This window comes from Hydra viridissima, unplaced genomic scaffold (genome assembly GCF_058129835.1).
Source record: "Hydra viridissima isolate aposymbiotic clone 2 unplaced genomic scaffold, HvirCarnegie_v1 scaffold_10, whole genome shotgun sequence".
Lineage (NCBI taxonomy): Eukaryota > Metazoa > Cnidaria > Hydrozoa > Anthoathecata > Hydridae > Hydra > Hydra viridissima.
The window spans coordinates 12697918-12718756 of NW_028324309.1; the positions used below are offsets into that span (position 1 = coordinate 12697918).

A 20839-nucleotide genomic window follows, 5' to 3' on the forward strand; every position below is an offset into this window, starting at 1 on the left:
CTACTTAATCTTCGAAATGACTTAGAACTCTACATAGATAAGTTATCATAGCTTAATACTACTTGTATGGCTTCCAAATTGAACAAAAGGAATGAGAAATTCTTACTTACCTTTGGTTGGTGATGTAATTATGAAATAAATCAAATACAAGTGGTTAAATTTTTTTTTTTCTTTAATGTAGGAAAAATCTTTTTAATAATTATCTTTGATTCCGAAAGTAATATTTATAAAGAAAGCATAAATAAATCTAGTAGATTAATCTACTTCCCTATCAGCTACAGTCAGATTTCATATTTAGTTGAGTTTTGAAGATAACAATATGTTTTCATCTTGCCCCATTCTTCATCTTACCCCATGTTCCCCTACTTTTTTACTTTTTCTTCGATATAAATCCTTTGTGTCAAATAGACAAAAATATTATAAGCTACTTGAAAAAAATAGAAAACAAATAGCGAAACATTTTAAAAATCTGTTTTAAGTTTAGTATAAGGTTTACGTACGTAAGTGTACGTAACGAATAGAAACACATCCTTTCCAATTGTTATAACATAAAATCTCTTTATCTTTCAAATGATACATTTTAATTCATTAAAACAACTTAAAGTTGATAATTTAGAATGTTACAGACGAAAAAGTTAGGTGTCCAATTTAGAAGATTTATACAACATGTAACGTATTATATTTTATACAGGTCAGTTTTTTTTTCTGTACTCTCATTAACTTTATAAAGTGTTTTTTTTTTTTAATTTATTAAAAATTTGCTGTGTGGAGGTAAACATATTAGTTCTACGTCATTAAGAATACAGAATTTGACAGCTTCCAAAGAGACGTGACTTTTATGACCATCTAAATAGAGTAAACATTTTTTCCTACCGATCTTTTGTAGATGGTTTTTAAAATGCTTTAATCATTAGATAAATATATCTTATTCAATATAACCCGATTTACTACATTTAAAAGAGGCTCCTGCTGGGAACTTGGATACATCAGAAAGATGTTTAACCTTGAAAATCAAATTTTTAAAAATACGAAATTTTCGGAAAACATTTTGATTATTAAAAAAATTTTCGTTTTTATTAAGTTATGAAATACGTTATTTTTGAAAGTATATTTGAAATCTTTATTTGTTAAATTTTCATTTAATTTATTAATTTTATTATATCTTCTTAATGTTTCAAATCAACTTACCATACTACTATTCCCGCAACACATGACCAAAAAATTTCATCCAAAAAAAATTGTTCAAAAAGCACAAATATTGTACATAATTTTTTTTTTTTTAATTATGGGGCTATTTCGTAATTTTGTGGTGAAATTGCCCCGCAATAATGTACTTGGACAAAAACCTATTAAAAACATTCACCACAAACGGTTGAGAGATGATGATAACAGATTTATGAAAACTAACCTTAACAGTTATTGTCAAACTTCGTTTCAATCAATTTCACAAAGATAAATAAGAATACCGCAAGGAGAAAGAGAGGCACGATAATTTCAATTAGTAATAATAAACAGCAAATCATATTTAAAAGTTGCAATAAACCAATAGAATTTTGCAGCAACTATGATCAATTAATAGTAAGTAGGGGAAAACCTCAATGAATGGGACAGCTTTTGCAAAATGCTTTTTAAACGTAGATAAAATTGTTTAATATACATATTTAAATATGTTTGATAACCACCGACTCTTGCTCAATGATATAGTAAAACAAAAAAATTGGATTTGTACTTGGCTATTGGAAAAAAGAGAGTTTTATTGGAGCATGACATTTGTCCCATTCATTAAGTATGTCTCATTGAATGGGACAAACATAAAAGAATTAAAAATAGACGTATTTAATTCAATCACTTTTCAAATTAGTTTATTAATTGTAAATGTAGTTAAATATACAGATACATACATAAAGACCACACAAAAAATATTTTTAACTTTAAACTTTTTAACTCTAATTAAATTTCAATCAACTCAGAACTTTCTCATTTTAGAATATTATATTTAGTTATTTTTATTTAAGTAAAATATTGCAGTACAAAAGTGTGTAAATAATACCCATTACCCATGGGGATAAAAGTAAGGGACTGCAGCATCCCTCTGCTGAGCTGTAAATAATACTTTGTTAAATTCATTCAATAGGTAGTATTTTGTCCCATTCAATATGCGCATCACTTTATCCAAAAATGATTAGTCACACCAAAAACACCATTAATTAAGCTTGAATGTTTTACTCACTGTAGTACTAGAGACTGTTATCTATTTAAGCATGGAATTTTATTTTCCATAACTTCAAAAATTGCTGCAAAATCAGAAGAAAAAAAACGCTTTTAAAAATTACTTTTTACATTCGAAAACACAAAAACATCCATTGTCATTACGGTCATAGAGCAATAGGATGGATGAGTCGGTCAGTTGAGTTCTTGTTTCTATCACTCTTTGTTACAGGAATTTGAATATCTTTACATCGATGCTTGTATAAGAATCTGAGTTTGTCCCATTCAATAATCGTCCCATTCATTAAGATTCTTCCCTAGATGATAGAATAAAAGTAACAAATATTACAGGTCATATTTATTACAAAAGTAATAAAAATCATCTCTTTTACTCGCAATATCAAAAGTGGCGAAAGCTTCCCGAGGTGAAATTGTCCCAGTCCACTCTACTTTAAAATTATGATCTACCAACTCTAGTTTGAGTTCGAGAAGATACGTGGCAGTAACTCCTAAAGCTTACTGAATCTAATAAATATCAAGAGCAAACTGTTCCCAAAAAGTGCTTCAACTTTTTATCATTTAGAAATTAGAACTTAGAAGGGACGATATTACAAGCACGAACCCTACTAGTTATCACTTCACTTTAAACCTTTAAGTCTATAAACCTGAACATAAGTAACTTCTCATTTATTGGGATTTTTTCCAAATTTGAGGGATAGGGTAGGTTTCTAGGAGACTAGAAAGGAAGAGTATAATAGTACTAGCTCAGCCACATGGTTGTTTTCATTTATCACTTCACTTTAAAATATAGCTTATAGAACTTGAACTTGAAGTCATTAAACTTAAAACAAGTCATACGACATTCGTTTGTTTACTTTTCGTGCGCATTCGTTTCGTTTACACAAACGATTTCGAAAGCAGTTATATTTTTGGAAGCGAATTTGAAAGCCGGGGTCAATGCTATAAACAATTCGAAGTTTTTTTCGAGAAAAAAAATATTTCGTAAAAACGCAATTTTTAAGTAAATTATTTTTACGAAAAAAAATTCGAAAATTCGAAGAATTATCGCTGTTTGTATTTTTTTCGGCCATTGCTAAAAAGCATAAAACGTATACGTCACTAAAATTCACGAACTTTTTTATTCGTAATACATCATTGAATTACGAATAAAAAAGTCAATTTTTTCGGATGAAGACTTAGATTTCGAAGTTGCAGAAAATGAGCTTCGCCACCGATTGCCTCGAGAGGTTGGTGTTTAAAAAATTACTTAAAAGTACTAAATTTTGATGTTTTTTTTAATGATTTTTTATCGAAGAAAATCAGAAATCATACGAAATAGGCGCAGAAATTATATTTTTGTTTTGTTTTTCAATGTCATTTTAGTTTAATGGTCGCTTTTTTAACGAAGATGTTTCTGACAACGTTTTTCGAAAGCAGTATCGAGTTCCAAGAGCTGTATTAGATTTTTTAGAAACTAGGCTTAAAGATGATTTATGCAACATTAAACTAAGCGAAATAAAAGCATTTTAGTACGTTTCCAGATAATGGTATTTCTTCATTTTATTGGCACAAATGTTTTTTTTTATGTTCTCAGAGACTGTCATGGAATCTCTACCAACACAATTTATCGTATTATACACAGTGTAGGAGAAGCTATTTTCAATGTTAGTGTATTAAATTAATAAAAATATTCAAAGTATATATATATATATATATATATATATACTTTAAACTACTAATAGTGCTAATGATATATAACAAGGGTAATAATAATGGTAATAATAATTGCCATTATTATTACCCTTGTTATATATCATTAGCACTATTAGTAGTTTACTTTACATTAGTTTATAACTATTTGTATATAAACTTGAATGTAAAATCTTTTTTTAAAAATATATGATTGATTGATTACATACTTATATTGTGTTAATATATACTATATTTTACATACTTATACTAAAACATTTGTAAATATACACATTTGTAAATATACACACACACACATATATATATATATATATATATATATATATATATATATATATATATATATATATATATATATATATATATATATATATATATACATATATATAAAATATAATGTAACTATACATATTTTTATTTAAATAGTTTGCTAGTTAAAACAAACTAAGCTTCCCAAGAAGACCCTCTTTGTTTTCTCTGATCTTAGTTGCTAGTAATATTTTAAGTTCTTTAGACAGCATTTTATTTTGTTGTGTATTTGTGTATTATTTTGTTGTGTGTTTGTGTATTACATGGCATATTTATCGACTATTTATTCTTTTCTTTAGTCAAACACTATGAAAAATTTGTTTAACCAAAATTACTATCGAAATTACTATCGAAAACCTAAATTCATGCATGCATTGTTAACCAAGCACATAAGGAACTGAATAATCGATTAAATGCAGATTTTAACTAATTAGTTTATTATGAAGTTACCAAAATCCTTTTCAGTTTTATCTATAAAATATCTACATAAAAACACAAACAAAGAATGTTCAATGATTTTGAAGCACTAACGTTGTTCCAACAATGGCCGTTAAAAATCACGAAGAAAATATCTACAATTGAGATCAAAAATCTATCTGAAGTTTTTTTTCGAAAAAACGCATTTTTTTTATCTGAAAAGGCGATTCCCTGGTTCGTTTATAGATTGGATTTAATAGCGAAGTTTTTATCTTAAAAACAGAATTTTTTGAATGTTTATAGCAATGGACTTTTTTTTTCTTCGCTTTTTACGGTAAAAACTTCGTGTTTTACGGAAAAAACTTCGTTTTTTATGTTTATAGCATTGGCCCCCGTTAGAAACTTGAAACAAATTTGAACACGTCAATTTCGAATTTACGCAACTTTTTACGATTTTGAAAACCGCGAAAATATATTTCAATTGAATTAATACGATTTTGAAAACCGTAAAATTAAATTTTATACAGCTATTAACGATTATGAAACACGATTATGAAACACGCGACTTTTAGCAATGTCGAAGCTTAGTCTTCGACTTCGAAAACATATCGATCTTGATTGTTTTATCTCTAATATAAAATATTTCATTAAGAAATTATACAAGCTAAAAACGAAATATATGTGTTTGATTAAAATAAATAATCGAAAAATATCTCAAAAAAAAAAAAAAAAAAAAAAAAAAAGACAAGATTCTTATAAATTAAAAGTAGCTACTCGGGGCTCCTAATTTTTATGGTACAAACTGTTTATGGAAGGTGTTTGTCCCTGTAAAATTACGAGTAAGTTACTAACTAACAAAAAGAACATAATACGAACTCTTTTCGTTACATATTGAAACTTGAGATGAAATTGATATTTTTTTCCGTTAATTTTTGTTTTCTCTTACGAAGAGACGAATCTACTAAACCTATTAATGCGTCATATTTTTGCTTTAAATTTTTCACCATTTTTTACTTCCCAGAAAAGACGTCACACGTTATGAAAAGGACATCAAATGTTATGTAAATCTTTTTTTTATTATTTTTTATATATTACTCAATTTCATTTGTATGAGGAATTATATTGTGTAGTTTTTAAAAAAATACATACATTCAAAAAAATTACGTTTTTTTTTTACAACTTCTAATGTTGATGAATCTACAGAAATTTCGTTTGAAGTTCGTTAATTCTGTAAAGTCCAACAGTTTTACAAAATATGCGAAAGTTTTTTAAACGAAGAAAACGAAACGAAAGTCAATTTACAATTTCTAACATCATAAAAACGGAATTAATCTTATCGTATAGCAAAAACATACAAATTCAAACGCGAACTTTAGTTAAATAGTTTAACTTCTGAGAATAGATCTTTCCTTTTTTTTTTGGAAAACTGATCATCGGTAAAAAAAGGTGTTTTACATTAAAATCCTGAAATCGGTGCCACTTTACCTTACAGTTGTTAAATTACTTGAAACACTGTTTTACATTGCTAAATTTTTTCTGACATAAATTGTTATTACACTTGTCATATTGTAACTTGAAAAATCATCAAGTCCAACCAAAAAAGGTTGTCTTTACATCCTGTTCTTTAGAGGACAACCCATAAATACGCCTCTAAGAACAATATAATTTCCAGAATTAAATCAGCGTTTTTTCGGAGAATAACGACTAATAACTAGTCAATTGCAAGTCCACTTTAAATTAACTGAAATATATGCAAAAAGTTGGTCTTTCTATTAACACGAGAGACTTTTAACTTCTTCAGATATTATTCTGTCAGCTAGTTTGTGCCAGGGTTTGAACTTGTAAGATTCTGTTATAAAAATCGACTACTCAGTCGAACCAACGTTGATTTCGCAAATAAAAACCATTCCTAAGCACGTAGTTGTAATAATATCAAGTTTAAGAAGTTTATGATTTTTAAAATTATACAAGCATTCTTTTTGAAGTTTTTAAAAGTACGAGCATTCTTTTTGAAATTTTTAAAATTATGCGAACATTCTTTTTGAAATTTTTAAAATTAGGAGCATTCTGTTTGAAAATCATATGACAGCTATTTTTTCAAATATCTCTTTACATAGCATCATTTTTCTCAACATGACAGATGCACAGAAGTAAAACGGATTAAACATTGTTATGCAAATAAGTTCAAAATAAAAAAAAAAAAGCTTCAGAACTCGACTATTGAAATAATACTGCTCCGAATAAGAGAAACAAAAAAAAATTTATGATTGACAGACCATAACAAGCAATAATCTGTTGCATTTAAACTGTTATTCATAATTTCAAGAATCTCTGTAATGGATGAAATGAAAGTCAATGATACTGCTTGTGGGTGTATATTTCACTTAACTTAAGTTATTATATTCATATTTTTATTATGCGTGCTACGTACTACTTTTATGTTCCTGTCTAAAGGTGGTAATGATGGTACCACTCAGGGTGATGATTTCGTGTTTTTTACATATTATGCCTCCTTTTTCAAATGTGATTAACATGATTCTAATTTTATCAGCTGATGTCATTTTTACGGGGCTCCATGATTATTACAATCTATAGGTGTTTTTGTGAACCTCTTATTTTTTAGTGCAGGCAATATGTTTTCCCCAGGTGTTTTTATATGATTTCTAATTCTCAAATCCTTTCACAAATATAATTTATCTTTCTCTGTTTTTTTGTTTTTTTTTATTTGTAATGAATTTTTTAACCGATTTTTCAAAATTTTTTTTAACTCACAGAATCTTTAATTAATAATTGATCAATTATGTCCGGTTAGAATGAATAAATATATAAGTAAATATAATATGAATATAAATGTAATATAAATAAATATGTTATCTAAATAAAAGTTTTGTAAAAAGTTTGCCGTGAAATAAAGATTTTTAAAACTTAGTGTTACTCTTATTCCTCTAAATTTTATTTTTTTTTACTGGATAAACTTTTATAGACAAAATGATAAAATTTGCAACTCTTCGTGGATTACACAAAAATCTACAAATGTTCAAGCGGCTAATTTTTACGGAAATACCGCAGAATAAAATCACGGCTCCTGCAACGCAAATTAAAAACCGCCCTTTCTTGCCTGGTTCTTTAAGTGAGAGTTTTCCCGAAATCCTAAAAAGTGAATATAAACCAGGACTAAAGCTACTAACATCAAGTGAAAAAGATCTGCGTCTAGTTGCAAGCGAGCTTCAAAAATACATTAACAATTGCATGCCAGAAATAAGCGCAATCCTTCTTAAGAGTTTACCGATATACACACCAGAAGATTTTTCATTATTTTGTAACGCGCTTGATTATAAATCACTTGCATACACGGGAGGTAATGGTTTCAGAGAAGCCATTATTGGAGACGTTTATTCAGCAAGCGATGATCCTCCTGTTTATTCAATTGAGCCACACAACGAAATGTCATACATGCCAATCTACCCAACAAAGGTATTTAATCAAGGATGTTCTTTTTTCTATAATACTAAACAATTTTGTTTACACTGTTTGAAATTCGAAGGTCAATAAGTAAACGTTGTGAAACTCAAGATTACTATTTTTTTAAAACTAAGATCATGTTTTGCTGCCTCTCTGAAGCTACAAAAGGTGGAGAATCTCCAATCGTATTTAACCGCGAGTTATTATCAGCCTTGCGACCGGATAAAGTAAAAAAAGCAACGGAGAAAAAAATTAGGTATTTTCGAAATTTACCTCATCAAGATAACACAAAGTATATAAGTTGGCAAGGAACCTTTTTCGTCGATTCATTTGAGGTATTTTTGAAATTCTTATTGAAGTAGTTTTTAAGTTATAATATTTTATAATCTACTTGGACAGCCACCCTATACTCGGACAGTTGGCAAAAAAAACTCATAAATCCCTCTTTTTCAGGATCTAACCCATACAATAAGGTTTTTTCAGCTTAGAAACTATTAAATTATAGTCTGTAAATACCTTCAAGAAGCTAAAATAGCTTTACAGGCAGTCTGATAACTAATCTTATGATTAATTGATATCCTAGGATGCTGAGAAAATTATGGCTAAAAGTAATATGAACTGGAAATGGCATCCAAATGGAGACTTACAAATGTGGAATATTGGTGACGCAGTAGTTAAACATCCCGTAACTAAAGAAAATGTTTGGTTTAATCAACTCCACTCAAATCACTATACCTATTACAAATTTCATCCAATGGTAACTTTTTGAAATGATTTATTCCCCTAAATTTTAGCCAAAGGTAAATTCCCTCCCAACCCAATCTCCTTCACCCTTCTCTAAAATTTGTTTGAGAACTGCATCACATTGTATTTTGATATTTTATATTTATTTTCTGTGTCTTTCTTTATTTTTCTTTCACCATATTTTTTTTTTATTCTTTATTTTATTATTTTTTTCTAATTTTTTTTTTGGTTTTATCTTTGTTATTTTTTTCTTCTGAACTTTTTTAAGTACGAAGGGAGAACGGAATCGTCTCCTTACTCTTATCACTATCATTGTACATATGGAGATGGCGAAGAGATCGAAGAAGATTTTATTGATCAAGTTAGGGCAAAATCTTGGCATTGCGCAAAAAATCTAAAATTACAGAAAGGAGATGTTCTTTTTTTGGACAACATTTTGGTGCAACACTCTCGAATAGGATTTGAAGGGAACAGGAAAATAGTTGTTAAACTCCTTTGTGAATGAAAGTATAATTATGTTTAAGGGTTTAAAACGTGCATAATTATACAAATGCTCATATCAATAAATAATATATCACATAATCATTACAAGCTATTATGTAAATCATCATGCTAATTTTCTTACTAAATTTCATTGTTCATAAGAACAAAAAATATTTAAGTGACATGAATAAAAGTCAATTACAAATATACCTCATTACTTTAAACATTACACTGTAATGTCATTTAACCATAAAAACTACAGCAAGGTTAGAATTATTTTGTTCTATCTCCAATTTTAAACTTTAGTAGAAAGTTTTTGATTTTTTTCTAAAAGTAAAGATAACTTAAAACTTTAGCTTCAATTTTTTAAAAAAAATGCTTTAAATAATTTATATTTAAATAATTTATATTTAAACAAATTATTTAGAAAAAAAAAATTATAAAATTAAGTAAATCCGACTCTCATCACAGTTTTTCCGCATTTGGAAAATGTCCCCGAACAAAATATTCTAGATCAAATGTCCCAGTATAAAGTATTTAGTCGAACTAGATATGAAATCTTAACATTTGATCATTGTGTTGGTGAAATGGCGAAGGAAGGGGGAGTTGCATAATAAAAAACTAAATCATTTTAAACTAAAACATTTCAGTTTTTAGTTGGCTTTAAATTATGCTTACGTCAAATGCATCCCGAACCTTTTCAGTTTGAATAAACAATTGATCACCATATTTAAAATTTGTCAGTTTAGTATTTAAAATCATTGATTTCCCATACCTTCATGCTGGGCTTCATGAGTCGTTTATTTGGCCCAAATCACAACAGCTTCATTCGCTTCAAACTAAATTTTGATTATCTTGGGGTATGTTTTGTACCCAGCTGGAAAATCCCCTAAACGTGGCATTACCTACTTAACTAACGGAAGCATAACATTTTAATAGATAACCTTTAAAATGAACAAATCCATTACAAGGCCGGATACAGGTATAAAAGGCTAGCTGCACCTCTTTTATTATTTTTCTCTTTTATTTTACTGTTAAATTATAATTTTGCCAAAAACGCCAGAGAGTATTTTAATAATAAAGATCTGCGCACGGAAAGTCTGGCTTTGAACCACAGCTCTGCTTTTTAAAAACGTTTTTCCCTGCTAGTAGGTATTTTTACACCAGTTTGCAGGTGTAAGATGGTTGATAAATTCCGTAAATATTATCTTAAATTTGATTAAAACTATGGCCATTTATTTTTGTGCTTACTACACTATCAAGATGCCAATGATTATATTTTCTAATTCCATCCTTTTACTAATTTTTAATGTTTTATGATATCACTTAAATATGAATTCAAAAAATTAGAGTGGGTTAGTTTGATTTTTTACCGGCTTTAATGGGTCTGTGTACATTTAAGGTAATACTTACAGACTTTTTAAAGTAGCCTCTATTTGAGGGATGTTTTTGTCTCTCAACGGAATTTATTTCAAATAATTTTACAAGTATAACAAAGTGGTGAATGGATAACTCTCCGACAGTTAATTTGAACTTTACGAAATTAGGAAAATAGAGCAGTTTCTACACCAGAAAAAACAATTCCTACATGCCATGCAATACATCTTTGGTTTGATAATGTTTCCCTGTACCAGCAGCAAAAAAATCCATCCTTGCTATAGCTGAATATAGAGAGTTAGTCCTATAACGGGAATCGTCAGAAAAAAATGACGACGAAGTGTTTTTGCTATTGCTTCCAGAAAAAATTTAATTTGATCCATTACTAAATAAAGTTATTTTCAATTTAACAACATCTAACTTTTGTGAGCTAATCCAAATTACAATAATTTTTTTTCAAAAATTGCATCTTTCTTAGATAAAAAAAAGTTAATATAAGATAAAATAAAAATTGTATCAGTAAAAACTCTGCCTTTCAATTAACAGTAAAATAAAATATAAGAGAAACTTAAAAATAATTTATGATAATCAATTTAAAAAGTATTTAAAATATTTTTTGAAGCCAATTGTTCCGTAGTTACCTATTCAATATTATCTCCTAAATGTTGTCCAATATTATCTCTTAAATATATTTTTAGACGTTTGTTATTGTATAAAAAGTTTCAATCATTCAAAAAAATTTTGAGTTATTTAGTTTTTATTGTTTTGAGTTCAAAATATCACTTAAGGGAGCAGGATATTTTTAAGGGATGCCCGAATAAATGAGTAGTAGAGTTGAATCAAACTTTGTTTACTTAAATAGTATCTGACTTTATATAGAATTCCAATACTTTTGGCCAATTTAGTAGAAATAAAGTCGAAATGATACTTCCATGTAATATTTTCATCAATGTAAATGCCTAAAAAACTTGTGACCGACTCCTTTTTTATTTCAATTTTATCAATAAAAAAGTTTAGGTAATATTATATTTTTTTATTTTTGGTTATATTTTGATAATATAGTTCGTCTTTGGCCACAGTATATACTTTTTAGCCAGCACCATTGTTGAGAATCTTAGAAAAATAAAAATCAGATGACCGATTTTGCAGTCGCAGCATATTTATCTTCATAATCAAGAGGGAGGGGGAGGGGGAATTTTCGGACCATAAGGGAACTGTAAAAACAAAGTACAGATCTTTCTAATAAATTTAACTTTAAAATAAAATGATTCACAGTCTCTTCCTTGTAAATACAACTGGGTATGGTACTGTAATTTTAATATTAAAATCGAGAAATTTTTTTATTTAAATTTAAAAAATTAAACTAAGCAATTTACCCTAACTCAACTTGTGTATACTATACTATAGATGATAGCAACAACAACAAAAATTTTTGTACAGTGTACAAAACATACTGAGTTTGTGGCTTTTTTAAAGTCCTTTATTAAAAATATCAAAAATATTATTTTTTTGTTATAATATGTAACCTAAACTAAAGAAATTACTTAAAATATATCTTGAAGTTTTTATTGTGAAAGAAACCCAACCTGTAATTTGTATCAGTTAAGCAATTTACACAAATCAACTCAACAAATATTTGTAAAAGATTTTTACAAACATTTAAAAATTTTTTATATATATTTTAATATTGATTATCATAAATTACTTTTAAGTTTCTCTTATATTTTATTTTATCAAAAAGGTAATGGCCATGTTTATCTGATTTGTTTAGTGAAATCTTTCTTGAGAAGCATTGGAAGAGTGTTATTTCACATGCTGTTTGTGACTACTTTTTTGATGCTCAAAAGAAGGTACTGAGTGATTTTTGTTTTTATATACTAAAATTCTAAAATGATATGAAAAAAACCTTGAATTTTAAACTTCCTCCCAAAATATGAACATAATAAAATGTTAACAATAAGACTTTGGAGTTGGAGTCATGGAGTTGGAGTATGAGATTTTTTGGGAGAGTAGGAGAGTAAAAATGGTCATGCTTTTTCTAGAAGTCTTAGTAAAAATGGTCATACTTACTATTCATTTTAGATATTTCATAAAGGCATTTTTCAGTTAAAATAAATACAATTTTTATCAGTTTGTCAGCTGATAAAATAAGCTTTTATCAACTGAATTAATTCAGCCCTAGCTAGCAAGGGTTATTCAGGATTTTTTCTCATACAATAGGTTTTGAATTATTAGTAAGTCTTTCTCTCTAGGCAAGAAATTACTATTAATAATATATATTGAGGATTTTTTTTGTTTTTTCACTGGTGTCAGTATAGCCAATAAACAGCATATTGAATATACTGTTTCATCTTGAGAAATTTCAGCAAATAAAATTAAAATTCTAAATTAGAACCCTACTAATACAACAAACATAAACATATTATTTTAAAGATATGTAATCCATAAATACTTATACTCTTTTGGGCCCAAAATAATGTCCAGTCAACAGTCAAATGCCACATGGTAGTAAGATATTATGTTAACATTGATATTAGGATAATATTTTATGATATTGATATATTGATATCTAATTCTTAGCAGGAGGAGGTATATATTAAATCTGATTTACTGTTTTTAATAATGTTGGTATTATTTTTTTTTTCATATTTCAAATGAACTTCTAATAAATTGATTGCATTAAAAAAAATTTTTCATTACTAACATAAAAAAATATTATTTTTTTTTGTTAGCAATAAATGTAATTTTTTATTTTGAAAATCAGGCAATCATTTTCCCTCAGTTTTGGATAATGTTTTTGAGTGCAAACTGAATTTAAAAAATAATGTAAAAAATATTGTAAATATATAATTGTTGCTATTATTATGCTTACAGGTATTAGATCCAAATGATGTCCCTCCTGTAATAGCTACTCCTCATCACTATTTGATAAGCATCTTTAGAAACAGTATATACTTTATTACCGTAACACAGAGTGAAGGTATTTTAGCATTTATTTTTCATCAGAATTTATAACTCACTGTGACAATTTTTGTTTTCAACACATTTAAATATTTTTACTATAACATTTTTTATGTTTTAAAGTATTTTTTCAAGTTAAATTTTTAACATTGGTGTTATGATTTAGTCCCACCATTGTTTGTAATTGAGTTCCTTCATCGTGTTGGAGACACATTCATTGACTATTTTGGTGATTTTAATGAACAAGTTATTAAAGATCAGATTGTTGTTGTGTATGAGGTGTTTTTTTTTTCTGTTAAGATGAAAAAATATTTTTTTCTATTGAAATTGTTAAAGTTTTGTTAAAATTATTTCAAAACAAATTTCAATTTTAAAGTGAAAAATAAAAATATTAACTGTATTATGTGTAAATAGAATGATACATGTTCATAAGAAAATTATTAAAAGCATTTATTGCTATTAAATCTTTTTTAAGAACGTTTAGTAATAATAAATGTGTTTTCTTTGTAGCTACTTGAGGAAATGTTGGATAATGGTTTCCCTCTTGCAACTGAGAGTAATATTTTAAAAGAACTCATCAAACCTCCTAATATTTTAAACAAAGTAGTAAACTCTGTTACTGGAAGTACAAAGTATGATTTTCCCTTTTTAGGACTTTTAATCGGTACTTTATGAACTAAAATGGACTTTTGTGTTTCGTCACAAGACAGATGTAGTTTAAATAAAAAAAAAAATTTTTTAGTGTCAGCAGTGAGCTTCCTTCTGGTTCTTTATCAAATGTTCCATGGAGAAGATCAGGAGTCAAATATGCAAATAATGAAGTGAATGCTTAACTTTATCTTTTAATAACATTAAAATATTTAAATATATGTGTGTATATTCTAAAATCAAACTAAATATCCTTGATCATTACTTTTGCTCCTCTCCAACTCTCTTATCTTTTTAAAGAACTGAATACTAAGTGATTATTTGAATTTCAGGTTTATTTTGACATCACTGAAGAAATTGATTGTATAATCGACAAACAGGTTTTTTGTTTTTTTTTGCTTACAATTTTCTTTTCACTAGAAAAAGTTAAGTTACCTGAATTTAAGTAATGTTACTTTATTCAAAAAAATCTTTTTACTTTTAGGGTACTGTTATCAACCTGGAGATTAATGCATATGTAGGTTTTGAGTCTTCAACTTTTGTTTTTTTTTTCTCCTGTAAAATTCTTAATTATAACTAAAATGAACTGCCCCCTGGTTTTTTTTAAGTTTTTAAAGTGTGATCAGAAAAGTATCGTTTGTTTTTAATGAAAGTTGGTTAGTATGTTGTTTTAGAAGATAGGTATTATGTAATATTTAATGTTTCTTTGAGCATTAAATATTTACGTTCATTAATTGTGGAATATGTTATAAAAAGAACTTTATTTTTGACTTTTTACTATAAATTTAAAAATGAATTAAAGAGAAAAAATTTTAAAGCTGAAATACTGAATTAAAACATTTTGATAATATTTAGTTGTGCTTAAACATAAGGAACTAATTTACTAAAGCTTTATCAGAATTAAAGGTACAACCACCCCTTCCCCTACTCCATTCTCCCTATCCCCCATTCCCCCTATCCTAGCATCCAGTAATGAAAATTAAATTAGTGCATTTTGGTATTCTATGGAAGTCATAGATTACTATTTTATAGAATGTAAAAATGACTGACATTTTAAACTTTGTCTTTCAGATTGACTCCTTCACTCGTCTTTCTGGAATGCCAGGTCTGTTGAATAATTCAATAAAATATAGTTATCTTATTTTAAAATGTTTGCTGTATTCTTAAGCTTATGCAAAAATATTTGGAAAATTAAATGCAAGGCTAAAGGTTATTTTTTATGTTTGTATTTATAAAACTCATCACAGATCTCACTCTTTCACTGATCAATCCTCGTCTACTTGATGATGTCAGTTTTCATCCTTCTGTACGGTTAAAAAGATGGGAGGTGAAATAGTTATTTTATATCCATTTTAAAGTTTATTTAAACATGAAATTTTACAAGTGTTTTTTTTACCTTAAGTTACATAATATTCTTGTTACAGAATGAGCGTCTTCTATCATTTATCCCACCTGATGGTCAATTCAGGCTTCTCTCTTATCACATTACTGGAGGGTTAGTCAGCTAAAACATTATTGTTTAAAGGTTTTAAGTTGAAAAGTGGAATTATCTAATTTTTTTTATCTAGACAAATTCAACTACCAGTTTATGTAAGGTCTCAGATTTCATTTATTTCGGTTAGTTTCTTTTTCTTTTTTTTTTTTCTTTGTTTTTCATCTTTAATTTTAATTTTCTTAGGAGTTTGTTATATTTTTTATTTTTGCATTTTTACTGTTTACTCAGGGTGGCACAGGGCGTTTTGATTTAACTATAGGACAAAAGGCTAATCTACAAAAAACGGTTTGATATATTTTGTTAAAAATATTCCATTCGGATCATGGAAAATAACTCATTTCAAAAAAAGAAACTCATAACTTCTAACTTTTTTGTTTAGGTTGAAAAATGTTTGGCTACCATACAAATGCCTCAACAGGTTCTTGATTGCAATCTTACTCCTAGTGGTCAGTATTTTTCTACCTGAAATCTTTTGTGTCTACTAATTCGTCCGACATTTCGTCTTAAATTGTGGTAATATTCCCTTTGTTTCAAAAGATTTTTTTTTTGCAGTTGGTAGCATATCATTTGATCCAGTCAAAAAAGTTCTCAAGTGGGATGTAAGTTTTTTGATGCTTTATCAATTCAAAGTTTATCTAAAGGATGTTGTTTTTTAACCCCATGGTTACTTAAATCATTAACGTTTTCATTATAAATCTTTTAATGAATCTATTTTTTGTTCCTCTAAATTTGTCTTTTTAGATTGGAAAAATTCAAAAGGTTTTACCAAATCTGAGAGGAAATGTGAGTTAAGATTTATTGCATAAAGATGAATTATTTTAAAGTCCTTCAAATTTAACATACTTAACACTATCAGATATTAAGTCTTAAGTTTTGATTCGGTTGTTCAAGAGAACGATTTTTAACAGTACAGTTAAAATGATTATTTCAATTACTCGGGTGATTCAAGGCCAGTCTGAGAAAATTTCGTTTTTTTTCGTGTTATTTTTGTTTAAACGCGTGTGACGTGTTTTCACCTCGCGGGATTAATCGCATTAAGAATTTGACGTTAAGTGTACCGTTTTCAAAGGCCGATATTGTTTTTATAGAAACAGCCGATGATAGATAAAAATATACAGGTAAATATAAACATTCATATTTAACAAAAATAGTACTTTATTTTTATTAAATATAAATGTTTATATTTACCTATTTAAAGTGTATGTTCTTATTGAACTTGAGGTTCCAAAATATTACATGCATTTTGAGAATACTGCTCAGAAATGCCTTTATTGGTTCACCAACCAATATCTTCTTATGGAAGAAATTGGAAAATTTACTATATTTTCTGTAAAAGTATCTTTCTTCGATACGAATGTGAAGGAACTGGCACTAAAAATCTTCATACTTTTTCTTTTTTTGAGAATGATGGATTTCTTTTAGGCCTCCTAAAATTTCAGCTTTCATATAAAAACACTCAAACAGTTTAGTTTAAGGGTCTGCGTATCGTTTCATTTCCATTTCGTTATCATACCGATATGATATCGGAAAAAAAAAGTGTCATCGGAATGATTATCGAATTTTAATGTTCGAAACCTCTTCAACTTTGTTTACTTTTTTTTTTTTTTTGCAAAATTTGAAATTTGCGCGGTAGAAATAGGAAAAACATAGTAGAATACCCCATAAAAGTCCTTTGACTTTTTAAGGGGAAATTTGTTACTCGCCTATAACACAAAAAGGCTAAAGGTCGACCCTGGTGTATGTTTATCCTGATATATTTTTTCACTTTTTATTACCCCAAGCATAGGCTACATCCAAACCTTTGACTCTAACAATTAGGAGATAATAGCTTACTAAAGAGTGCTTGATATTTATTTTTCATTGTCTTATGAGAAACAATGATTAAAAAGTTGTCAGTATTAATCCAGTACCTTGTATTTTACACACAATATAATGTATGTATGTATGTATGTATGTATGTATGTATGTATGTATGTATGTATGTATGTATGTATGTATGTATGTATGTATGTATGTATGTATGTATGTATGTATGTATGTAAGATTGGCTAAATAAGATTGTTTGCTCGTTACTGATATTTTTATTTACTAATCATTATATAATTTTTTTTTTTTTTTACCAACGGCAGAAGAGACTCATTTCCCAAAGTTATTACCTCTTTATTAGCTTTTCAACATTTGTTATTTGATCACAACCTGGTATTGTCAAGTAAAAATGTAAGTTTGATCACATGGTTTCACCCGACAAAAAAAATAGCCTTAACCCTTTCGCGACTGAGTTAAAAACATCTATATGACTGCGCGTAAAATAACGAATTTGGACCATGAACAATTGAAAGGCCATTAAAAAAAAACTACTCGTCAGAATATAACAAACGAGACCTTGTTTTTTTGTTAGAGAATAGACTCTCGTATTTTTTTTTTTAATAAATTAGTCACGTGATCGAAAATATAACATTGAATAAACGAAAGTATATAATTTCCTTATTTAATCTTAAAATATTAACAGATAAATTCATAAACATATAGTTTTTAATATTAAATAAGATTTATAGTGATGATCAAACAAAAAAAATCAATATCAGTATCGCTATCTACATCATTACCATCAAACAAAATATCAAGGATCTCATTCATATCAGTATAACTTGTTCGCTTTTTAGCCATTTTTCAAAATTAATTTTTGATCGATCTATAAATGCAAGTGACAAACGGTTTGAAGTATCAACTTAAGAAATTATTCCTATTTCAGATATATTTAATGTTTTCTTAAGCCCATATAGATGTTCAGGAAAATTTAAAATTATTGAAGAACCTCCAGGCAGTTCACACGTCATTTAGAAACAGATTTTATGCACTGTGGTGTGAGTCACGCGTCAGGAAAGGGTTAAATACGCTTATCGACTTTATTGCTCAGTGTCGTTAACGATGTTCGATCCTTTTAGTTGTAAAAGGGGCGACGCCGGAAGTTTAACAAGATAACAATTATCAAAGTGTACTAGACTGATTATTACTGAAAAAGTTGTGCTTAGAGATCATTTTGTTTATTTTTATAGATATTCTCCTTTTTCAGAAGACAAAATCCGTCATAACCCATAACGTCGTAAAAAATGAATATTTTAATTTTTAACAACTTTTGCCTGGTAACGTTCATTTTAGTGAATTGTGTGCCAAAAAAATTTATGCTCATAAGAAATGTATATTGGTACAACCGAACACTAATAAAAGCCAGACGTGCCTTAAATCACCCGAGTAATTCAAATCTAACGAACTATTTGAACATCTGTTTTTGAGAAATGGCTTGCTAGCACTTTTTTCCTACTTTAAAGTTAATTTTTCATTTGTTAGTAAATTAGCTAAATTTTTCTTTTAAATTTTTCTTTTAAATTTTCTGTGTTTCATTTATTGTGTTTTACAAATAAAATGTTTTTAATGTAAAAAAAAAATTGATGGGTTTTTTTTTATATTTATGTTTAGAAATTTACCAATATTTCTTATAATGTTACATAATAGTAACATAAAAAAACATAAAATCAATCGACGTCTTGACACATTGATCAGTCATTTAGCCTATAGCCCTGATCTAAACCAATGCAACAGGTGGGCGTTTTAGATTTGTAGAAGTCTCTCCGACAACATGATTTTACGTGTGTAAAGGAAATTTTGGAGGCCGCGCTGCAGTTGTTCAACTTACTACCAGCTGATGATTTGAAATGGAACTGAAACGTTTGTATAGCTATAGTAAAGTTGTCATAAGGTGTGGTGGAGACTAGACTACATGGATATAACACGCTTTTTTATGTTACTATGATATAACAAAGAATATTGGTAAATTTCTAAGACTTTTTGAACACGCCAAATATTTAATTTATTTATAGCCAAACGTTTAATTTATTTATGTATTTTAATCAAATGCCAAATATTTAAGCTTAAATGTTTAGTTCTTGAAATAAACTGGATAAACGAGAATATGTTTATCAAGATATTTTGTGATATTTTTTTACTGGTCCAACGCAGGCCACTGCAATTCAAAATTATACTATATCTAGATCACACTCGTAACTGGTGCTTCTACTCCTGAGGATTCTGCTGTTATAAACGTTTGTTTTTTACAATTTTCTAGCAGGAGATAAATTTGCTCCGTTTTTTTTTTTTTTTTTTTTTTTTTCTCTTAAAATTAAATGTTGATGTAAAATTCCCCTTATTAAATTAAAAACTTTGTTTTTGATTGGTGTCATTTGATTATTTCATCAGCTGTGTTTTTTATGAAAAATATATTTATAGCTTGAATATCGTATTGGCCAATATGCAGTATCAGGTTTACGAATAAATCGTTTGGACATATATGGTGAAGTAAGTCTGATTAAATAACTTTTGTTCATTTTTGAAAATATTATCAGTATGTCTAATTCACTACTTTTATTTCCTTGATATTGTTTTAGTTTTTAAAACGATTTTTTTCTTCCTCTAGAAATACAAGCCTTTCAAAGGAGTAAAGTATGTCACTAAAGCTGGAAAAATTCAAATAAGAACGTAGTTTAAACTACTTAAAACTGGCCATTCTTTATAAATAGGTTGTATAATCGAGAACACGAATACATTTGGTTCAATTCATCGTGCATTATTGCACAGGAGATTAAATAGAACTTTTTTTACTTTTTTTTACTATATACAATTTGTTTATTTTTTTGTGAAAGTTGATTTCGTAAAGGTTTTTGGTTGTGCCACGCCCAAGATAGAATGTATTAGTTCTTTGATAAATATCAGAATTAACTTACTTAACGAAGCACGCTAATCTTGAAACTATTCAAACGTTTAGAGTATTCATAAAACGTAGTTCCTTTATATGACTTAATGGTTCATTTGCTTTTTGTTTGTTTTTTTTCAAATTTCTTTTTTTTATATATATACTAGATATTTTATATAATTCTAATAAGAGCTTATTTAGTGATGAAAAAAAATGGGTAATATAGTTTTTACCTAATTATTTATTTGGCATGGTTCTTTAAAGTAACAAATTCAGAC

At 27.7% G+C, this 20839-nt stretch overlaps 2 protein-coding genes across 2 annotated transcripts; both read left to right on the forward strand.

Moving 5' to 3' along the window:
- The first annotated feature begins 7618 nt into the window (after window positions 1-7618).
- Window positions 7619-9439, forward strand: LOC145181255 (uncharacterized). Its single transcript, XM_080056320.2, has 4 exons — window positions 7619-8118; window positions 8241-8441; window positions 8690-8863; window positions 9119-9439. Exons 1-4 carry the CDS (start codon window positions 7633-7635, stop codon window positions 9353-9355), a joined length of 1098 nt encoding a protein of 365 aa, XP_079912446.2. The 5' UTR covers window positions 7619-7632; the 3' UTR covers window positions 9356-9439.
- Window positions 9440-11901: 2462 nt separating this feature from the next.
- On the forward strand, window positions 11902-20597 carry LOC145181755 (AP-3 complex subunit mu-1-like). The gene is made up of 19 exons (XM_090101125.1): window positions 11902-12009; window positions 12482-12560; window positions 13585-13690; window positions 13838-13950; window positions 14182-14303; window positions 14414-14492; window positions 14652-14699; window positions 14804-14836; window positions 15391-15424; window positions 15567-15646; window positions 15744-15814; window positions 15888-15936; window positions 16043-16099; window positions 16194-16260; window positions 16367-16413; window positions 16556-16597; window positions 19864-19914; window positions 20099-20167; window positions 20286-20597. The coding sequence occupies exons 1-19, from the start codon at window positions 11975-11977 to the stop codon at window positions 20349-20351; spliced, it is 1248 nt and encodes a 415-aa protein (XP_089957251.1). The 5' UTR covers window positions 11902-11974; the 3' UTR covers window positions 20352-20597.
- The last annotated feature ends 242 nt before the right edge of the window (window positions 20598-20839 follow it).

Excerpts from the sequence above, each read along its gene's own strand:
- LOC145181255 (XM_080056320.2), top strand. The coding sequence starts at position 7,633 with ATGATAAAATTTGCAACTCTTCGTGGATTACACAAAAATCTACAAATG. Across the intron at positions 8,119-8,240 it reads TGCCAATCTACCCAACAAAG|ATCATGTTTTGCTGCCTCTC; the intron begins GTATTTAATCAA and ends TTTAAAACTAAG. Across the intron at positions 8,864-9,118 it reads ATTACAAATTTCATCCAATG|TACGAAGGGAGAACGGAATC; the intron begins GTAACTTTTTGA and ends AACTTTTTTAAG.
- LOC145181755 (XM_090101125.1), top strand. The coding sequence starts at position 11,975 with ATGATTCACAGTCTCTTCCTTGTAAATACAACTGG. Across the intron at positions 13,951-14,181 it reads AGATTGTTGTTGTGTATGAG|CTACTTGAGGAAATGTTGGA; the intron begins GTGTTTTTTTTT and ends TTTTCTTTGTAG. Across the intron at positions 14,493-14,651 it reads TCAAATATGCAAATAATGAA|GTTTATTTTGACATCACTGA; the intron begins GTGAATGCTTAA and ends TTTGAATTTCAG.